This window comes from Prosopis cineraria, unplaced genomic scaffold (assembly GCF_029017545.1).
Source record: "Prosopis cineraria cultivar Desert tree isolate PC_DT_omini unplaced genomic scaffold, ASM2901754v1 PC1, whole genome shotgun sequence".
Lineage (NCBI taxonomy): Eukaryota > Viridiplantae > Streptophyta > Magnoliopsida > Fabales > Fabaceae > Prosopis > Prosopis cineraria.
In genome coordinates, this window is record NW_026555332.1 from 42,660,846 (window position 1) to 42,682,519 (window position 21,674).

The 21,674-nt window shown below is 35.1% G+C and overlaps 2 protein-coding genes across 7 annotated transcripts; one reads left to right on the top strand and one right to left on the bottom strand.

Annotated features, from left to right (window-relative positions):
- Positions 1–2,992: 2,992 nt before the first annotated feature.
- On the top strand, positions 2,993–5,260 carry LOC129290068 (protein indeterminate-domain 12-like). Its single transcript, XM_054926781.1, has 3 exons — positions 2,993–3,291; positions 3,381–3,777; positions 3,956–5,260. Exons 1-3 carry the CDS (start codon positions 3,105–3,107, stop codon positions 4,917–4,919), a joined length of 1,548 nt encoding a protein of 515 aa, XP_054782756.1. The 5' UTR covers positions 2,993–3,104; the 3' UTR covers positions 4,920–5,260.
- Positions 5,261–6,224: 964 nt separating this feature from the next.
- Positions 6,225–18,044, bottom strand: LOC129295016 (cysteine-tryptophan domain-containing zinc finger protein 3-like). 6 transcript variants are annotated; one of them, XM_054935561.1, is made up of 15 exons: positions 17,324–17,445; positions 16,989–17,111; positions 16,560–16,632; positions 16,331–16,461; positions 15,795–16,193; positions 14,364–15,712; positions 12,900–13,294; positions 10,905–12,796; positions 10,665–10,825; positions 9,521–9,681; positions 8,808–8,968; positions 7,740–8,486; positions 7,445–7,611; positions 7,243–7,347; positions 6,225–6,550 (listed from the first exon to the last, which is right to left on the bottom strand). In XM_054935561.1, exons 4-12 carry the CDS (start codon positions 16,361–16,363, stop codon positions 8,292–8,294), a joined length of 4,746 nt encoding a protein of 1,581 aa, XP_054791536.1. In that variant the 5' UTR covers positions 16,364–16,461; positions 16,560–16,632; positions 16,989–17,111; positions 17,324–17,445; the 3' UTR covers positions 6,225–6,550; positions 7,243–7,347; positions 7,445–7,611; positions 7,740–8,291. The 6 variants fall into 6 exon arrangements, with proteins under 6 accessions (XP_054791536.1, XP_054792761.1, XP_054791043.1 ...); XM_054936786.1 differs by having other exon boundaries at positions 16,553–16,632; XM_054935068.1 differs by lacking the exon at positions 16,989–17,111 and having other exon boundaries at positions 7,759–8,486; positions 17,324–18,044.
- Positions 18,045–21,674: the final 3,630 nt, after the last annotated feature.

Consider the following 21,674-nt stretch of genomic DNA (forward strand, 5'->3'; position numbering starts at 1 on the left):
GTGTGCCGAATAAGTAAGCATGAAAACTTTCTATATTTTAATTGTATTTGTTTTTAGTTCTTATAAATTTATTTCCTTGTTTTTAATCTCTTTAATTCGATCCATATGTAACATTAATATATATAATTTAAAAAATGTACATAAATAACATGAGTTGTTACTGACAGAGTTAATTATTTCGATATAACTATGCTAACTACTTTGTTGATATGGTAAAAGTATGTCCACATGAAAATAGATTGACAATGTATGAATAAAAATAAAATGTAAAGGGGAAAAGGCTTTCGTATATATTAAGATTATACCAGTGTGAAAGATGAAGACAAAATTAAATGCACATCAATAAAAGGGTTGAAAAAGTTTAGTACACATCAATAAAATTAATTCTGTCAATGCCAACTCATGATCTTGCATTTTTAAAATTAAAGAATTAACGTTGCAGGTGAATCCAATTAAAAGAATTGAAAATAAAAAAATAAAATTATAAGAAATAAAAATAAAATACAATGATATCTACCGTTATATTCTCTCTATATTTATTATAAATATTCCAGATGAAGGAATTGCCTGCTGCATGAAGCCATGAAGTTATGTTTTTTCACAACTCAGACCTGTGATTAACAAGTCACACCGCGACAACTTTATCGTTGCGCCAAGGCACTCCTCCTTATAAACATTCCAATTATTAACGTTGGATGCTCAAGGTAATAAAATAATTGTTGTCAATTTTTCAGCTCCCGAGGCTCCATGCAGGCTTTGATGAGCGACTGAATACTTTAAAAAATCAATATTCAAGTACGTATTCCACCTAATCAAAACACGTCCATATCAACAAATATTAGTTTTATGAATTATCTTTCCTTAGATAATCAAATTGTCACAAAACGAATTTAATATTCTCGAGGGAAAGCATAATCCGCCATTGTCCTTTATGTCGGTTTTTTCTGTAAGGTTGCTTTGTCTCTGTCAACTAGTAATCAGGTCAATTTATAATTATCAAAAAATCAGAAATCCAATTTCCGCAATAACGGTTATAAATTGGGTTTACTGTAAGATAGTGATGAAGAAATTAATCTGTGGGATATATAGTTGATAACAACGTTGGGAGGCAAGCTTTGTCGTTGCATTGTTTAACGTATGCAGGGTTCGTTCATCAAATATATCGATCTATATAAGATTGATAATTCCTACGAGGGATTCTTGTTCGTCGTTTCTCGAAAGTTTTAGATGAAGAAACATAGATAGATATATATATATATATAGAGAGAGAGAGAGAGAGAGAGTATTTTCAATGACAAGGCCCTCAAAATTCTCTGACTCGAAGTTTGAAGCGTAGCCCATGTTTGATATTCTGATTTGTGTCTCCTTGTTTGCTTCTTGTTTGTTGGTAAAAGCGTGTGGGGGCTACGAAGTTCAACATAGAACAAATGACAGAAGAAAAGGGAAGAGATCTTTTTTTTTTTTTGGGTAAAGAATATCTAATTGAGATAATGACTGCTTTTATTAATAATTATGAACAACCCAAATGTGAAAAAATATTATGAAGGCATCGATTTGAGACCTTTCTACGGAATCTTTAAAAAAAAAATTGCCAGAACCTTTCAAGCAATCTTAGCTTAATATTGACATTTGCACTAATTAACTGCTGCTTCCAAGAAAAATTGTAAATTTATTTCTAGACAGAAGATTATTTTATAGACTTGCTTCGTATTCAATCTTTCTTAACAATAATAATAGTTCCCTAGCCGGGGAAAAAATTTCTGAGATTTTCTTACATTCTGCTGAAACAATCTGAACCGCTACAACATGCATCATGTGGCAATTATCAAACCTTCAACAACATATGCGTCATTCTTGTCAAATTGATCATAATATGAATATATGCTTTACATGTTCTATTAAAAAATATAAGAAAGATATTATTTTCAACATGAAATTGGACATGTACATCTCTATATTATCATATTATCTCACTTTTTTTTTAATTTTATCTTGTTCCATTTTGTTTTATATTCCAAAGAAATTCAAAAATACCCTGATTTTTAATTTCCATCTCATGACACACGCACACACTGGAATCTTAAAGAGATTATAGGATGCTCTTAGTAAATGTGGTTATGGAAAGATTGCGTCTAGGTTAACTCGGAAGCAACCAAGCATCTTTTATGTCATATATATATATATATATATATATGAAGAGATATATATTCCCCATTGCCTCGCTTTGTTTCCTTCGATCGTTTGGATCAAATTAATGACACACTCCCAATTCGGCTTCTCCAGCTGATTATTGTTTATTTATTTATTTATTTATATATCTGAGCTTCGTTGCCGTTGGTATTTATTAAGTTGCTAAATATATAATAGAAGAATTCAGGAAGCTCTTAAGTACTAGCTCCAGGCATTCCGACCAATAACGCATATGTGTAGGTGTGTTATTATTCCATTAGTCTTTAATTACAAAGTTAAAGATCATGAAAACAGCCATAGCGGGAAACAAATTTTATATATATATATATATATATAAAACAATTTATATGGGGGAAAGCTGTTGAACATAATATATTTATATATATATTGTTTTCATATCAGTTATAATACAATGTGATATAGTTTACCTTCAAAATATATTTAATGGGCTTATTTTTTTTTTAGAGGAATTTGAATCATGACAAGTGAATTTGAAAAAGAAAGACACTTGACCACTTAATTAACTAGCTAAAATAATAATTTGGTTGTGTATACGATGAACTTTTAGAAATATTTTCTCAAACGCTAGTTGAGCTGAAAAAATAGAGAGCAAGAGGATATATCATATATGGAACACTCAAACTGTCGCACTCTATCGATCGGTTACTGTAAAAAAATAAAGAACTAAAACAAGATATTGATACAAAGAAAGAAAGGGGACATCATCGGCCTTGCAAGTTGTCTTTCATATATAAATATAAAAGGCCAAGGTCGATGACTTTTGCTTCCAATTACTGCCCGCCTCATCAAGAAGATCAGAGCGATCCTCCAACACTTTCTGGGTTTTTGTCTTCCTCTTCTGCCAGATAAAGAACGTACAGGAACGAAATAGAAGAAACAAGACCGACAGAAAAATGTCAAACGTTTCAGGCGATGAAAGAAGCTTCTCCTCCGGGAACACGGGAGAAGTAGAAGTCCATCAAGAAGTCAACGACGATCAACAGCACCAACACAACACCACTTCAGCTCCCAATAACTCTGCTCCTTCCAACAGTAAGAAACCACCACCCAAGAAGAAGAGAAACCTTCCCGGAACACCAGGCATGCCCCACATACATATTTCTCGTTTTTTTATCATCATTTAATCTCTTATAATGAAGTCCAAGTAAACTGGCCGGTGAATGAAACAGATCCGAACGCTGATATTGTTGCGTTATCACCGACGGCACTCATGGCGACGAATAGATTCGTGTGCGAGATATGCAACAAGGGGTTTCAGAGGGACCAGAACCTGCAGTTGCACAGGAGAGGGCACAACCTGCCATGGAAGCTGAGGCAAAGGTCGAGCACGGAGGTGAAGAAGAGGGTGTACGTGTGCCCCGAGCCCTCGTGTGTGCACCATAACCCAGCTCGAGCTCTGGGAGACCTCACCGGCATCAAGAAGCATTACAGCAGGAAGCATGGCGAGAAGAAATGGAAGTGTGACAAGTGCTCCAAAAGATACGCCGTCCAATCTGACTGGAAGGCCCACCAAAAAACCTGTGGCACCAGGGAATACAAATGTGACTGTGGCACCATTTTTTCCAGGTATATATCTTCCCCTAAGAGTTGATCGCACCCAACCAGTTTAACCAGTAAACCATACCTTGATTGGTTCAATAAAATGTTTGCTCATGACTACTCTTACCGGCTTCCATGTGCCTTGACCAATCTAATTTTCAGTAACTTGCTTGAATCGTTTATTGATAATAAATGAATAGTGCAGGAGAGATAGCTTCATCACGCACAGGGCTTTTTGCGACGCTTTAACTGAAGAAAACAATCGCGTGAACCAAGGATTAACCAGCAGCATGCAACCAAACATGCAAAATCATCTGACAGATCTGATGCCCGCCCTCTCCCCGGACCTCGGTCCAAGCCCATTCAAGCCTACGAGCATTGGGCCCATGTTCTCTACCACGTCAGGATCGCTCTTCTCTGGCCCAAGGCCCATCTCTCCCTCCTCCTCCTCGGCGCTCCAGCTAAGCCCCAACGCTTGCTCCACGGCTTTCAATTACTTACTGGATAGCAAAAACTTGGGCCCAATGATTTCTGGATTGGCCCAAATGTCTGCGACAGCTTTGCTACAGAAAGCAGCCCAAATGGGTGCCACCGCGAGCAACAGCATCAACTCTCCAATGATGCAGAAGAGCTTCGTCACTAGCATGGCTGGTCCTGATCATGTCTCTTCCATGAACAAACTACCATTTTCTGGTGCTGATCCTTCCTCCTATGATCATTTCCATCATCCTCATCGTGATCAACCCGACATGGCTGGGAATAGTGGCGGCGGACCATTCACCAATCAACTGTTTCACAAAAGCCCACAGGAAATTTCACAACTGTTTGATGCCACAAATGCTGCTGGATCTGCAATTACTGATATGGGCATGTTCAGCCAGATTTTCCTCGCAAGTGATCAGAACCCAGGATTGATGATGAAAAACAATGCGGAAGGAGAGAACAGCGGTGGTTCAAGTTTGATAATTCACGGGAGAGATGTGGGAGAAGGGAATCCGATGGGGCCAAATATGGCGACAGTACATGATTTCTTGGGTGTTGGGGAACCACAGCCACAAAGGTTGGAGATAGAAGCGATGAATCAGCAGGGGGTATCAGTTATGAATCAGTTTGAACACCATCTTCCTCGTGGGGATTCAGCTTTGGATAAATCCATTTGGGATGTTTGAGTTTGCTTTTAATTAATTAGTTGGGGCAAGTTTGGCACTGGGACGTCCTTTGGGATTGTTGGTTTCTGGATGGAACATGCACTCAAGGATGTTAGTGAAATGGGAAAGGAAGCAACAACATTTGAATGGTGAATGCCACATTCTCAATTATCAGAGGAAGGATTGTGTTTTTACAGAATTGAAATAACAGATTTTTACCTGCCAAGACAACGAAATGTTTTATTGCGCATGTGTCATATTGTTGATGCCATGAATCATGTCTCGATGTCTTCTCTCTCTTTCTCTCTGCTGTTTTGGAGGCAGTGATGCTAAGATTTTAGGAAGAAAAGAAAATTGTCACAGTTGCCCGCTCACTCCCTCTTACCACTCTCTTTCTCCGCATTGTCTTCAACTTTGTTCCCAACCTGCGTTCTCATCAATATACACGATGCCTCATTCCCATCCATGCCCTCCTCTCACCCCCCGCTTTTCTTCTTTCACATTTATCGACACATGATTAATTCTACTTGCCTTGTTTTTCATATATATATATATATATATATATATGCGATTACTCAGATGAAAAAATGTATTAGAATTTTATGGTTTCACCTTCTGTTTTTTATTTCTTTTGTATCATTATATACATTTTTTACCAAATTAATTTTTTTGATATAAAACATGAAAATATATTTTGAGACAATATATGATGATTTTTAATATCAATAATTCAGTTTTAAAATATTTTGATGAATGGTAATTTTAATTGTAATATGATCTTTACCTTCAATTTATTTTGATAAAGATAACTACATGAGACAAAATATATTATAATATAGGATATTATAGTCATTGTGTCATTTGTTCTTTTTATATTTTTTTTCTATTCATCCAAATAGGAGTGATGTTGTATCATTTTTCAACTTTTCCTAAACTCCCAAAATAAACTTTTACTTGTACAGATTATATCAATATTCATTTTTTATCTCATAACTCTACATCAGTATCAACATCAAATATTAATTAGCAACCCCACCACAGACCACAGTCGACATAATACAGGGCTCTAAATCCCTCGACTATTTTTCCCCAAAGCGTCAGCCACTTCGTTGTTCTCTCTAGGCACCTAATCTCGAGGTCTAAACTCCTTTCTTATAGGAAGTGTGAGGTTTCTAATAGTGCAGCAATTTTTCCTTCATACTTTTATATATTGGAGCTTCGGACTCTCAATAAGCGAAAATAGAGCCACCTGAAAAACAAAGTACTTTCATAACAAGAAAGAATCAAACTCAAACAACCTTATGGTATGAAGGAGAAGATCATTCCTGAGTTCAAAATCACTTTCAGCTATATTTATTTCATTTTGCATACCAAACAGATACCAATGTTTTTGGCGCTTAAAAAAGGTTTATTACACAAGGTTAGCAAACAATTAAATGCACTATTTCTGTACATGAGAAAGAAACCAGTGGATGGTAGCTGCAAGGTTGGAATGTCAAAATTGAATTCTCTGAAGTGAGCTTATATATACTCAACGCCAAGCCGGGGACATCCATGTAATAGTAATACAAATAATCAAGGAAAACAAAAATCTCCTGTGAAGCGACAACCGCAACCGCAACCGCATCTAAAATTTGACTCAGGCGCTGAACCTGAAAGTGAAACCAGAGATAGGTTGCGACCCACAGATCAGATGACAACAAATGCCACGCACAGTGCTGTGGACAAAAACCATATGAAGCAAACAAACGCAAAAAGCACGACGCTAATAGGAAATAGTGTATCACCAAGCATTAACTTGTCGAGATACAACCAAAACCAACATCATGCTGAGCACGGTAAGGTCAATTATTCAGATGAATCGGACAAACAATACTACATGCATCCTTTTCTGCGGTTAAGACTTGCCATGCAATCTGACAATATTGATATAAATCCAAGCAACATGAAAAAACTTGCATAACTCCCTACGTTTGGTTGCTTTTTTTTCTTTTTCTTTTTTTTTTTTTTTTTTGGGGGGGGGGGATGGTTATCCTTTTCCAACGTATTAAAAAAAAGAGATATGCATTGCTAGTTATATTCTTCTTGTCATTACTCCGTCTTTTATTATTATTATTATTATTATTTTTACTCCTATCATTTCTCACCTCCAAGATTTTTTTTCTCATTATATTTTTCTTTCAATTCCATTTCATTCTTTGTATATAGCATCCTAAAGAGCAAGAAACTATAAATCAAAATTTATGCAACAGCATCGCCTAATGACAGGCAAGAACTTCACTTTCTCATAAGTTGACTGTATAATAGGGTATATGACGGAATGCCAAAAGCTGGGACAACATACCTATCAGTTACCGCAGAGGAAGCTATCACAACAGCTTTAACATGAACGAATAGCTTCATAAACGCCGGTGTGTAATTGATTGTGAAAAGCTAATTTACATATCCGCTACTTTCATCAAAAGCACAAAAAAGAGATGGGGGGAGGATGCAATTAGACATGCCTCAATCGAACACAAATTTCATAAGAAATAATTCTTGTATACCTCTAAGCTAACAAAGTATTGGCGGGCTGGCAGCATACTGCTGTGGACTCTAATGTATAGATTTCCTGCTGTACATCCTATTTCCTTCTGCTTCCTGCTACTTATCAACAAAAAAGTAATTGAAAAAAAAAAATCCACCAGCAATCCCAGAAATTGTATATGACAACCTGCAAAGACCAATAAAAATAAATCAGAAAGAAATGGCTAAATTGTAAAGAAAATATGTATAAGCATTTTTCAAAGAACAAATGCATATTTATGGTATTCATAAGAAAAAAATAGCAGAAACGCTTACTTGCATGACTCTCTCCTACCTGTCTTCCTCCGAAGAGCGCTTTCACCACCAAAGAGAGTACAAATTTCACATAGAAGGATGATCAGCAAAACCCACAATTTCCTTTACCCATTGGTTAAAAATTTACAAATTTACAGCTTGAAAAATTATAACTCCTCCAGTATGTGAAACCACCAAAAGATGGCCAGTAATATCAAACTTCAAATTCAAAGTCTACTCACGTCCACTGATCAAATCTTTAACCAAAATGCATCAGCTTTGCTGACTTGTGTTTCCCAACATCTCCACAATATCTCAAGGTTAACCATAACTGTCATTCTTAAAGGCATAAAAAATGAATTGAATGCCCTGACTTCGTTGATTCAACAACTGTGGCAATCGAGCAAAGGCAACACTAGCTTTAAAAGTTGGCAAGAGTGGCTGGTGTTCAACATTATAAACACAGCCCTTCATATCACCATCCAGGTCATCTTTACCTCTGGGAATCCTATATGCAGGATCATGAAACATGCTCTTCCCAAGCAAGGACCATCTTTAAACTAATTGGACTTTTCAACGATTAATAGCTTCCATTGCAAGCCGAACTAAGCGTAGCAAACCCTCCACATCTTGGAAGTTAAAATCAAGAGCTTTCTTGATAGGGGAAGTACCCTCTGCATGCTTGACCTCACATGAACTTGAACTGGCAACTGCAAAAGCAATCCGTGATTTCCTTGAGGCTTCCATGGCAAAATTCACATCCTGAGCCTGCAATCATTAAAAATAAATTATACAACCGAAATAGACCAACTCAAGTAAGTGCTTAAGCTAGCATATAGTGGTGCATGACAGTTTCCAGTGTAAATGCTACTCCATGACACATGACAATCAGTGAATTGATAACATGGTGCCTTTTGCAGCCGCATAATCATAAAGAGAAGTACTGTCTTTCTCCACAATTTCAATTTTTTTAAAATTTGAAATTACATACATATTCTCCAACAGGATTCCTATTTAAGTTTCTGAGGATTTTCCCCTTTAAAGGCCTTCTTCTCTGTGTAAAAAAAAAAAAAAAAACTGTTCACTTACAAATTTAAGCAATCGCATTACTTTGGGGCGATTTTGGGCAGCAATAACATGGTTTCCAACAACCTGGGGAGGACTAACACCCTTTGACAAGGTTGTCTTGTCTGCTGCTGCAGAGTTGTTAGCATTGTCAACATCAGAAGCAGATGATGAGGGAGACTCGCCTGACAAAAATACAAGGTCAAAATTCATCACCACCACATTCTCACAAGTGATGGGAGACATGATCAAGAAAGAATGGTTGAGATGATAACAAGAGATAAAATAATTAACATTCATCAGCATCAATAAAATCAGATGTATCTACTTTTTCGTCTCATTGTTGCATTATATCACACAGCCGCAAAACTAGATAGAGATGTATCATAGTATAAGCAATTTGGCCATATTTCTAAGAAAGGAAGGTCCAAATGATCAATGATAGTTTATATGCCATTCCAATTATTCTACAAGACAGTCAAAATATTTACCAAGTATCATCACCTGAAGCTGAGACAAATACATGTTCAATTAGTAATTGGAAAAGAGATTGGTAGGTTGGCAAGTAAATTTTTGGTAACCAAGAAGGTTATGATTTTCATATGGAAGAAATTCTCCGTGTCAATCTAGGGAAGAAATTTCTGAGGTTACAAACCCAGAAAAACTACAAGCAATAAGTGAATTTATTGGGGAAAAGGGGGAAAAAAAACCTTCTGCTATGTCATAAATTTCATTACCAAGAGGAACGGGTTGCAAAGATGCCTGCAACTCACGTTGATCTCTGCTTGCGCTAGTGTGGGAGGAATATATTACCCTCATATATGCCACCTCCATGCATTTGTAAGCCAGAGCAGCAGCAGCCATGTCTTTCAACTTTTCAAATTCGTGGGCACAAAACCTACCAAATGAAGGTGTCAAGAAAAAAAAAATCCACAAAAAGATTCAAAACCCAACTATGAGCTTAAAATGTATAACAGAATCAACCAGGATAAGGTCATTTAAGGTTCACGTTTATGCAGATGCATCATCCCCAAATATGCTCACTTAAGAAAGGTTACAAGAACAGATTAAATAGAAAAGCCAGGGACCTAATATTCTAATTGCAAAGGAAAAGCAATAAAGAAATAAGTAACACAGATAGCAATAGGATAATAGTGAAAGACTATATGCATGGGTGAAGAGAAGACAACAGATATAAAGTTGGTAAGGATAATGGCGCAGCAACAGCAACAATAATTGATAATCTCAATGGCAGCCTGTATAACATTGGTCCTCCAATCTCTATTTAGATGAAACTACAGCAACACAAAGACATGACCATTTATTTTGGGTGAACTACTAGGAAACATCACATTAGCCTACAAGACAATACTCTTACACTCTCTATCACATCTGAACTCCATCACATTACTCCGTAGCTGAAATTCTGCCCAACCTTACAAACACAATATGCATCCAAGGTTTCAGATAAGAGCCCCAGAAAAATGAGTCCCGGATCTCATGTATAATATGTCAAATTAAGAAAATCTATGGAATAGCTAAAATTATTAACCATCAATAATCCAAATCTAGACACTTGTTAAGCTTTGAAAAATACATGATAAAATACACAACACGATGTCTTCATGTAGTGCCCAAAGTTTTTGCCAGCCCCTCTTAAAGAACAGTTAGGTGCTTTGCCTGTTTTTTGGCTCCAGAATCTCCAATTATATAAACTAATAATAGCATACCCAAAGTCTAAGGATGTGATAACAATTAGATGGAGTGGGAAGCATCCGCAGATGACTACACAATCATTTGTATGTGCATTTCACTCAGAGCAGCATGTTGCCCATATAAATAAAGTTATGCATGAAGCAGGAGGAAAAAATGTTAACATACTCGCACAATTTTGCCGTGCTACTATATATTTGCTTTGCTTGATTCATCTCACTGTATTTAGCATTATCATTGTTCCCAGATTCCAATAGAGAGGCTCCTTGAAGAAACTTGAGGGCTGCCTCAAAGTAAAGACCAGTGCTCTCAAGAGAGGATCCTGAATTCTGCAGTGAACCCCAAATTTCTTATTAAAACCAAGAAGATCGAAAGACTTATTGTAGAAGGTACTATATAAAAAAAGACCTTAAGACGATCAGCCAAATGCTTTAGATCTTTAGCTTCTTTCATAGCATTGTTAGCAGCATGACCGGAAGATTCCCTTCTGATTGGACTTGGGGCATCAAGCTCCTTGGACCTGTGTCCATTAAGCATGGAATGTCTTGAACTAATTGGCTGAGTTACATTTTGATTATCAGCCTTTCTGACTTGTTTTTTCTGCAGTGTCAAAGCATTATCAACTTTCCAAGGATCAACCACCATATCTCCATTTCCTTGGTGAGGACCACCAACTGGCTGGGGGCCATGACACAATGTCTCAGTTTGAGCCCCTCCAGAGGGTGGCAACGGGAGAGACTTCCCTTTACCAAGAACTTCTTGATCACTTCTTTCAGAAAGAGACTTCCTGGAAAACCTTTCTTCAGCACAATCTGGAAAATGATTCTGGCCAGAAGCAGACAGCTGTTCCGGTTCACAAATGGCATCTAGAGCAGTATCTTCAACAGCATGGCCTCTATTTAACTGATTGTCTTTTTGCCTGCTATCATTTCTGGCACAATCTTTCTTGCCAGCAATTATATTCTCACTTCTGTCAGATTTGAGTCCAAGCTTATCCTGCAGCTTAACTTTGCCATCCCCATGTTTTGCCTCAGATGAGGGAGGTTGATCTTGCATTTGAGAAAGACTAGTCTTCTTGACCTTTTCAGCAGTAGATTCTGATTTACAGCTCATGCTGTTGTCCTTCAAACGTGATGAAAACCCTTGACCAGTTTTCCTTGGATTAGACATATTATTAGTACAACAAACATCATTTCTGTCTTCACCTTGGCATTGATCCTTTATCTGATCCCCGCTGGAATATTTCCTGTATTGGTCTACAGTGTCCACTCCACCATTTGTGAAGTGACTAGATGTGATGTGAGGAGAGGGCAACATCTGAACTTTAGATTTTCCATCTAACACATGATTAACATCCTTCTGAAAATCAAGCATAGAAGGTCCACGGGAACCATGATGGACCACAATAAAAGCTTTGCCCTTCCTAATTGTCCCAGATCGATCACTCCCACCATCATCTTCACCATCTAAACATCTGATTGGACTACCTATGGCACCAGCATCATGAGAATTGTATTTCCCCATAAGTTCCCCACTTGTAAACTTCTCTGTATTTCGACTTCTCAAAGGTGAAGAAGAAACTGATTCCACTGGTGAACCTTTCACTTCCTGAAAGCTGGCTTTCGTTTTATGTGAGCCAGAAACCTTAGAAGAGCTGGAAGTGGCGGCAGCAGAAACTTGCACAGATCTCAAGTCCCTTTTCATGCTGTCCGCACCGTCCAAGCTCTGCTGTGACAAGGTATTCCCTGGATCTTTCCTGATTTTTTGATGTTTAGTCTGACTAGCTCTTTTGTCAGTCTTACCACTGCCTTTACTAATACTTGACTCTCTACCCTCTGACTTTGATAATCTTGCCTTCTTTTCTTTCCTGGAAAACTCATCCTGTGCAGAAATCTTGCTCTCCTGTTGGTGGTGGTGACCTGAATCCTGATACTCCTTCAATTTCCTTTTCCTTACACTATCAATGGTATCACGATTCCTCAAATCCAGAGACTCCTCATATAAAGAAAGACAGCCTTTATCTCTTGTTTTTTCGACAGAAACTTGCAACCTGTCCTTTCCATCATATTTTGAGTCTCCTAATGATGAGCGATCTTTATGCTTAGGCTGTTCCTTGCCAGCTGCAGTAGTCGGAGAACTGCTACTCAAGCTATGATGGAACTTCCTAGTAGCCCCACTTGGGTCAGGAATCCACTGCTGATCAGTAAAATGCATGTTATCAGTCTTGCCTTTTTTGGATTGTCTAAAATAATCTTGATCAGCATCCCTACAGCTTTTCGCCTTCAAATTCTTAGTATCACCTGTCAACAAATTTCAAGTAGTTAATAATATTACTCAGAGCAGTTTAGCAGGTCCTCCATCATCATTAATAAGATAACCAAAATGAATATCAAGTTAACTCACCTCTATCAGAATAGCTCTCTGGTTTCTTCTGCTTGGTTTTGTGCTTTTCCCCTCGGACATCAGGTTCACTAATTGCAGGAGATTTGTTCATATCACTTATGCTTCTACTTTTCATTGATGACTGAGAGTTTTTCTTTATAGAAGATGACAACTGAGATGAGCCATCTTTACTCGCCAAATTTGATATCTCTTTAACAGTTCTTTTCTTCCCACCAGGCATTGCATTTAAACCATGATTTAGTTGGTTTTGGTTGGGATACAGGACTGCTGATGAAGTTTCCCCCATCAAAACACTTCCAGAGATACTTTGACTTTCAGGCAGAGGAACTTGGAATAACGCAATGTGAGCTTTTGTAGTTTCATCTTGACTAACACTACAACTATTCATGCCAGGCCTGCACAATTTTGTACATATTGTCAGAGCTTTTAATTAGAAACACTTGGCCTAAACCTAGTACATTATGAATCTGATATAATCAGGATACCTAGTTGTCATTACACGTTTTGAAGCACCTGTTTGTTTAAACAAACAAAATTGACTTTTAGACAGTTTCGAAATTTTATGGAATGTCATTTATCACGTAAACAAATTATAAAAAGCAAAACTTATTTTGTGATTGGTTACCATCATAAAAAAAAGCTATTTAGTATTTAGTCATTTTCAGATGTTTCTGTTCACAAAAAATGATTTACCATCTAGTCATTTTCAAAATTCATGATATCACCGTGTACCTTGGTATTTTTAAGTGCATTATCTCTCATTTACAACATCTGATTATTTTCATAATTTATCCAAAGTAACTTCTCAAAATTAAAAAAAAATGCTTTTTTTCAATTCTGATTATTTTTAAAAGATTCGAGCCCACTTGTTTAAAGCTTAAAAAATAAGTCATTTTTAGATAGTCTAATATAAAAAGTGATTTATTTTGTAGAGATTTTATAAAAAGCAGAAATTATTTTATGAATTGGTTACAATAATAAAAAGTGATTATTATTTAGTAATTTTCAGATTTTATATCTTCATGGATCTCTGCTCATAAAAATTGATTTGGTATTTAGTTATTTTAAAATTTTATGATATCTTTGTGTATATCCATATTTTCATGATATTCTCAATCATCTACCATATCAAATTATTTTCGCAAACTACTCAAAATAGTTTTTCAAAACAACCAAAAATCTGCTTATTTTTGTATTTTGATTATTTTTAAAAGCTTAAACAAACATCATAAACTTTCACCAAATAGATTTTCTTCAAAAAAATGTGATTTTTCATTATATAAGATTAAACAAACAGGCCCTTGAACAAACATTGGAATTTTTCTCAAAAATGATTTTTTCCCAATAAATAAGCAATTTTTTCAAGAAAAAGGCTTAAGCAAGCGGGCCCTAGGTAAAATAGCTACTTCAATATTTTTGCTATGGACAGATCTATCAAATAATAGTCAATGGAATAGAGCTTACAGCCAGTTAAGCATACTACACAGCCACTTTTCAGGAAGGCTTTTAGGATTTGTGCCAGGAGGGAGAATACGCCATTTCTGACACTTATCACATTGTACCCAAAATTCTTCTATGACAGCAGGAGGCACAGTTACAGGAGCCCCATCTCCATTGGTTGACTCAGTAGCATGCATGTTTCCAGAGCACCGGACTAAATTTGTGGCTGTTGTAGGATATGCTTCAGATACTAATGGCTTGTCAAATTTCTTACCACCTGATCTCTCTCTTACTGCAGAATTAATCATGGCTGTACTCCTCTTAACCACTTCAGAGTCCTTCAGCTTATCTTCATGAAGAGTTTCCAGTGAATCCATTCTGTCCTCATCATCTTCCAAGTCCCCAAAGAAATCTCTATATGTGTCTTTATCCTTCCCATGATCTTTCTGTAATCTGGCATCTTCTATCTCATTTTTAGACATCAAAATATCGTCAATCCTATTCTTAGTCTTTGACATTAAAGTACCAGCCCTTGAGGCTTCTTTATTGCTCTCTGTAGCCATAGTCTGATTACTTCCCTTTAATTTTTTCTTTCCCCCAGGAAATGAATGTTCTGTAACATGTAATGCTGTGCTATCATGTTCACACAAATCACCTTTTTGAAAAGTTTTCTTTGGCAACTCTACATGTTCAATGCTTAAATCTGCTCTACCTCTGTCAACATTAGATTCAGCTGTTATTGAGTGAGGTATTTCATCTCCATGAAAATTGTCTTTCACTGTATGAAGTGGTGCGTTATCAAGAAATTTACCAACTTTATCTCCTGCAACTTTCCTTCCGGAACCACCCTTCATCTTTGATACAAAACCATTCACTTCAACAGATGTTGGATCCACTCGTTCCATTTGCACTTGTTCAGTACAAAAGGCTTTCTCCAGCACCATATCCTTGTTGGATTCCTTCAATGTATCAAAAGGCCCACCCACATCTTTTAATGACTCATCACTGGAAGAATATGAACTGGATAAAAGTGGAAGCTTCAGGGTTTCTGAAACCAGCTCCTCAGCAGTCAATGAATCAATAACTTGCTCCTTCGTTGATAAAATTCCAACATCATTTCTTGCACTTTCATGAGTGCCACCCTTAACTTCTATCAAGGACCCATATCCATCCACATATTTCATTTTCTTCCCCCCTATTTTTTTGCTGTCACCCTTTATGGTATTAGAATCAAGTTGCAACTTGAATGAACTTTCTGGGCCATCCATATAGATAGGAACAGGTATGCTATCTTTGGCACATGTTTCTTCTCCAGCCAATTGAAGAAGATCATCAGACAGAGGAGACAATGGCATAGGAAGAGATGACATAATCTGTACCAAGAGACCACTGTAAACACTTAATCTCTTCAAGGACAATGTGAATAGAAATTTAAATTGTAAGTAGATAATTCACCTGAAGAATACTAGCTGGGGATTCAAATGGAACATCATGGGGCCCACGAGAAATTTCTTCACTTTCTGAGGAGCTATCATCCAATGATGATGGTGACACATCAAGACCAAGTCCACTATAGATTGCAGCATTTTTCCGGGTCGACAAACTATCAGTGCCCATTTTAATTCGAACCTTCAGTGTCTTCTGGTCTGATATGCTCAAAGATTTTCTATTTGCAGATTCGTAATTAGAAGTGAATGCCTCAGCACAAGTAGACGTCATGCATTTTTCTTGGTTGATTCCTCCATCAGTGGAGAGTGCCTTAGCAGCAAGTGGCCTAGAAGAATTAACAGAATTTGGCCCAGGTCTCAATGACAGGGTTGCCATTGAATAATCGACAGAATCTCCTTGCCCACCCTGTTTACAATACAGTATGAGAAGTTGAAGTCAAACCTAAATGGGATATCATGCTATGCCAAGTCATGAAAATCTCATACAATCATCAGTTTAATTATGAAATGGACTGCATAATAGCATGCCTAGAAAGAATATACCTCTAATCGCAAATTGTTGGGAGATTTTGGCATAGTTTGACCATGAACTTTTGGTGGAGTCCTTGGATGAGACCAAGCAGGAGAGCGCTGATAGGCAGGTAAGAATGAGCCATAACCACCAAATTTAGCCCCTGTACAATGAATAGTTTCCCAATACATTAGGGTGGAGTTTCTTGATCATGTAAATTTACACTCAGATAAATTATGATTCAGCTGACTTACAACTTACCTAGATTCGCTGCTGAAACTCCACCTTCAAAATCTTTTTGGAAGTGTCCCAGGACAACTTGAATTTTTTCATCCTAAGAAAAACAAAATACCAGAAGTTCAATGTTTAAAAGAAGAACCACTAATTCCCAGAGGAGATGAAATCTAAAATGACAAATCTCAAATAGACGCAGATTAATTATGGCAGAAATATAAACATTGTTCCCTTGCTGGAAAACGTAGGCTAGGATGTATCATAAAGCTGCACAATTAGCAAGATATGATATGCATTTCATGCTGTCTTATAATTAATCAGGAGAATAGGAGCAGCACAACTCTAATATATTGGGGTGCAAAGCAGGCATTTGCATGGATACCATTCTGAGAAGAAACTTGCATTCCAGAGTTATAGACAGTAATTAAAAATCCGGGAGAAATTATTCCTACGTACAAAATTACATTCAGATTTCAGGCTGAGCCTGATTCGAAATCACCATCTGTTTGAGAAGTGGATTAACAGGAACTCTCTCCGTCCTCCTAATGCTTCAAGTTGTGATAGAAAAGGCCACTAAGTCTGCAATTTTCTAAAACATCCCTTGTGTAAAACATCGTAAAATCTACATCCTTTTTCCGAGTAAGAAATTTAGCTCCTCGCATCTCCAAATGACAAAATTCATACCATATACGGAAACAAGATGTTCAATTGGATCTAAGGCAGTTAGACAAGTAGAAACCAAAATTAACTGATAAAAAATAATAATAATAATAACAACATAAAGCCCTTACAATGTAAGAGAGGGCAACGTCAGGATCGATGCTGGCATCAAAATCTTCGTTGTTTTGATAGGAGCATGCCTCGCCTTCCTCAAGCTCGGACTCTTCCATATCTGCCCTACCACCACCAGCACCACCAAGGCTTAACCCTAACCCCTTCCTCGCATCACTACTTCCCACAGAAATCATCCAAACAAACACCAGAATATAATAAAAGTTGACAACTTCCCACCGTCAAAATCCCGGTTTCTATTCGACCAAATTCGTGGGGTCTAAAAACTACCGCTGTTCGTGCCCTAGATTACTGGCAATCAAAACGATTGCGTAGAAATCACAAACGCAATTTTGTATAACTAAAATCGATGAAAACTCCCCTCTTGTTCAAGAAAACCTCAAACGCTCTGAATCTGGAACCTTACTTCGGCGTCAGCCCCGTTGTTTTAGAGCTGCGATTGATGAACAGAGTTTCCCCGTCCCTACCTCTCCCCCTCGCTCCCTCCACCCCTCTCTCTCTCTCTGATTTTTGGCGAATACAGCAGCCGCGTTTTTGTCCCTTTGTTTTTTTGGTTGAATAGTAGTAATATTTTTTGTTAAATATAATTTTAATCTAAGAGAAGAGAGAGACCGGCGCAAGAAGACTAGTTGGGTTGACAAGGGAAAGTGAAAGAAAAACAAGCCGCTTTGCCCTTCACGGATCTCTTACATGAACTTTCCCCTACAGATCCCTGCCTCCAGGATCAGATCTAACCATACTTGGACCTGTTAACGAAGCGCGTGGCTATAACATTTTTTAGAGAGAATCCCCAATTAAATTTTTAAATTTTAACTTAATAGATCTGACGGTATAAGGAGGCTCTATTTTTACGTAGTTAAATCAGATTTCAGGCCCAAACAAATATCTCATTGGCTTACAGTTATCTTGTTTTTTTATTGACGAATTATTGGGGATTGCATGAAATTAACATTATTAATTTTACAGAAAAGCCTGTATTTTATAATGGATAAAATCAATCAATCAATTATTAATTAATTTATATATTCAAATGTTATCGGAGAATACTCAATGGCCAATTACTTTAGTATCACGTCCTTATTTTTTGCCCTTCATTTAAATTTAATCTTTAATTTCTATAACTATAACAAAGACTAATTATTTTTTAAAACATTTGTTATTAATACTGCTTCACTCACTGTAGGGATTCATTTTTTTAAGGCTAAAATATATAAAACCTCCCTAAATTTTAAAACAATTACATATAATCCCTTCACCTTTAAAAGTTTAAAATAGCTTCTCTAACTTTTAATTTTGTTTTTCAAAATCCTCCATTGTTAATTATGTTAATTTTTTATGAGAATTAAAATGTTATTTATCTAAAAAAATATTATTAAATAAAAATATTATATTGTATAACTATTTATAATAAATTTTTTATATTTTTTAAATAATTGAGACATTGATAATAGCTAAAAGAAATATTATTATCACCATATAAAATTTTAAATATTTACTTTTATGTTAGTTTTTTGTATTTTTTTATTAGCAATGGTGTCTAGTTTTCTAGTATTAAAAGAAAAAATTAATCTAACAAGATAATATTTAAAATTTTAAATATTTTACCTATGTGTATTACATTAATCTAACATGAAAATATAAATAAAAATTTATTTTTTAAAATAATAAAATTATGCACCATTAATAACAAAAAAATGAATAAAACTAACATAAACATAAATATTTAAAAGTTTATGCAGTGATAATAACATTTTTTTTTGTTATCAATGCCTCAACTATTTAAAAAATATAAAAAACTTATTATAAATAGTTATATAATATAATATTTTTGTTTAATAATATTTTTTAGTTGAATAATATTTTAATTCTCATAAAAAATAACATAATTAATAATAGAGAGTTTTGAAAAACAAAATTAAAGGTTAGAGAGGCTATTTTAAAATTTTAAAAGTGAAAGGGTTATATGCAACTGTTTTAAAGTTTAGAAGAGTTTTATATATTTTAGCCTTTTTTTAATGACATTTTTGTAAAGGTATGTTGATTATTTAAATTAGGGTTAAAAAAGTTTTTAATTAATTGGTTATTCAAATATAATTTGATTTTTTTGCAATTTCAACTTTCAATGCATGTCATTCCTATTTTATTCTTATTTCTATAGAATAATTATCTGTCGTGTTATATCATATAATCATATAAGTCATATTATAATCTAGTAATAATTTAAATAACTATTCATTCAATTTAAACTTTAAAACATAAATTAGTTAGGTTTAGGTAGATTATGACATTTAATATATGTGATTATGAAGATTGATATGAATATGAATTTGAAAAGCTCTTACAATTATAAAATTTTAAATTACAAGTTTATGCATTAATTTATTGATTTATTAACAAATTAATGGAATAATAAATAATATATTGAAGTGCAGTTGTTTATATGGCAGGTGAATAAAATATAACAACCAATTTAAATGTGGCGGGCTTTGCATTGGGAGAGCAAGTTCATTTAAAAATTAAAAATAACAATTTGAAATAAAAAAATTATTTTTATATATATTAAATGTCTAGATGCTCACACAACAAGGTCTAGAATTTAGACTAGTCTAGGAGAATTGCGATAGCCCCACTTCATACCAAGCGGTGAAATAAAAAATTATTAAATTATGAATTAGATAGTTTAAAATTTTAAATTTAGAATCTACATTAGGAGTGAGACTCAAGTGAGTTTAAGAAAATAAAGTGTAAAATATAAAGCGGAAGAGTGAAAAACAAATTTATACTTTCTATTTGTAATTTTTCTCAATTAAGGGTTGCATATACCCCTTATGTGTACGTGCCTTTGGAGCCAAAAAATATATTTCAAAAAAAATGAAGTTGGGTTTTGGTTACCCAGTTAAGTATGTTTTTATTTAATTCTCAAAAATTGAGTTATTTTAAATTTTTAAATTAAATTTAAATTTTAAAATGTATGCTTGTACTTTAAAATTATAATTTATATTATCTATTTTTAATTTTTAACCTTATATTTTAGAGAATTGTTATAATATAAAATTTAAATTTTAAACAATTAAAAAGGCAAAAAAAAAGGCTCGCACATATTGTTATTGGCCTCAATCAATAATAGTCAAACTTAAAAAAGTTATCACTTTTAGGGTGACAAGGTTTTTAAACCATGAGCTTGTAAGGATCGGGTTTATATGAATTAGGTCTATCTATTTTTTTTTAACTCCATGGCCCTTTTTGGTGTGAAGGATTGGAATCAGAATTAATTAATCCTATCTTTTTAATGTTTGATGCGGAGGAATGAGCTTTTCAATCTTAATGCCAATCTTATTTTATATAAAATTATTCAATATTACCACCCCTCTTGGTATCACAAAATTATTCTTGAGATTAATTTTTTAAAAACCAAAATGCCCTTCCAATCTCTTCACCTCCTTCCCTTCCTCTCAAGATGAATCCAGCACTTTTATGTAGAGCCCATGTCTCAACCAAAGGTTCTTCTCGTCCAGATCAGCAGGAACGATGCTTTTGACTTGTAGAAGTGAGCTTTAATGTTCACCCATGGGTTTAACTTCAATGCTTAGCCCATTGATGAGCTCTAGAAGATGTGACGCAAATCATCTCCCTATCTTCACTTCTTCATTTTGTTGGAAGTCATTCATGTCGCCATCTCTATCACAAGTCATCTCCCTCCTTCCAAAACGTGTCTTTGTCATTTCTGCATCTCCTTCCATCTCTCTCCATTAGCCTCCCATTAGTTCAAGTTTGAATATGCTCGCCTTCTCCCTTTATCTACCTCCCTCCAAATCACATCTGTTTTGAGATTGTTGATGATGTCCAAATCTAGTTCACGAGTTTGATGACATTTCAAATCTAGTTTTGAGATTGTGTTTGATTCACCTTATAGTTTGAGTCTAAGATATGATTCTTTAAATTTAGTTCATGGGATTTACCAAATTGGGTTTGAGGCTTTGATTTTTTTGGTTAATAATAAAAGCTATAATAGCCTTTTAATAATTTTTGATTGATTATGAAGTAAAATTATTGCAAATATTTCATTAAAATATTATTTCATACCAAACATACTTTTAAAGCATCAATTTTAACTTGAATTTTAATATCAATCTCAATTCCAATATCAATCTTAATCCATTAAAATTCATATCTTCATACCAATTAGGCCTATACAATTACTACCAACTGTTATGTATGTGCAAACTTAGTTAAAGAGGTTTATTCTTTTTTTTTTTTCAAGTAAGAAAATAATTTCTGTTGTAGTCTACCTTTTATCTTTTATGCTAGTAAAAAAATAAAATATACTTAAAAATAAGTTATAATATAGTT

What these genes read in the sequence shown, in the direction of transcription:
- LOC129290068 (XM_054926781.1), top strand. Translation starts at nt 3,105, where the DNA reads ATGTCAAACGTTTCAGGCGATGAAAGAAGCTTCTCCTCCGGGAACACG. An exon ending in AAACCTTCCCGGAACACCAG is followed by an intron (nt 3,292 to 3,380) that starts GCATGCCCCACA and finishes TGAATGAAACAG; the next exon opens with ATCCGAACGCTGATATTGTT. An exon ending in TGTGGCACCATTTTTTCCAG is followed by an intron (nt 3,778 to 3,955) that starts GTATATATCTTC and finishes TGAATAGTGCAG; the next exon opens with GAGAGATAGCTTCATCACGC.
- LOC129295016 (XM_054935068.1), bottom strand. Translation starts at nt 17,500, where the DNA reads ATGATTTCTGTGGGAAGTAGTGATGCGAGGAAGGGGTTAGGGTTAAGC. An exon ending in CCCCAGCTAGTATTCTTCAG is followed by an intron (nt 15,713 to 15,794) that starts GTGAATTATCTA and finishes CTCTTGGTACAG; the next exon opens with ATTATGTCATCTCTTCCTAT. An exon ending in ATTTGGCTGATCGTCTTAAG is followed by an intron (nt 10,826 to 10,904) that starts GTCTTTTTTTAT and finishes GGTTCACTGCAG; the next exon opens with AATTCAGGATCCTCTCTTGA.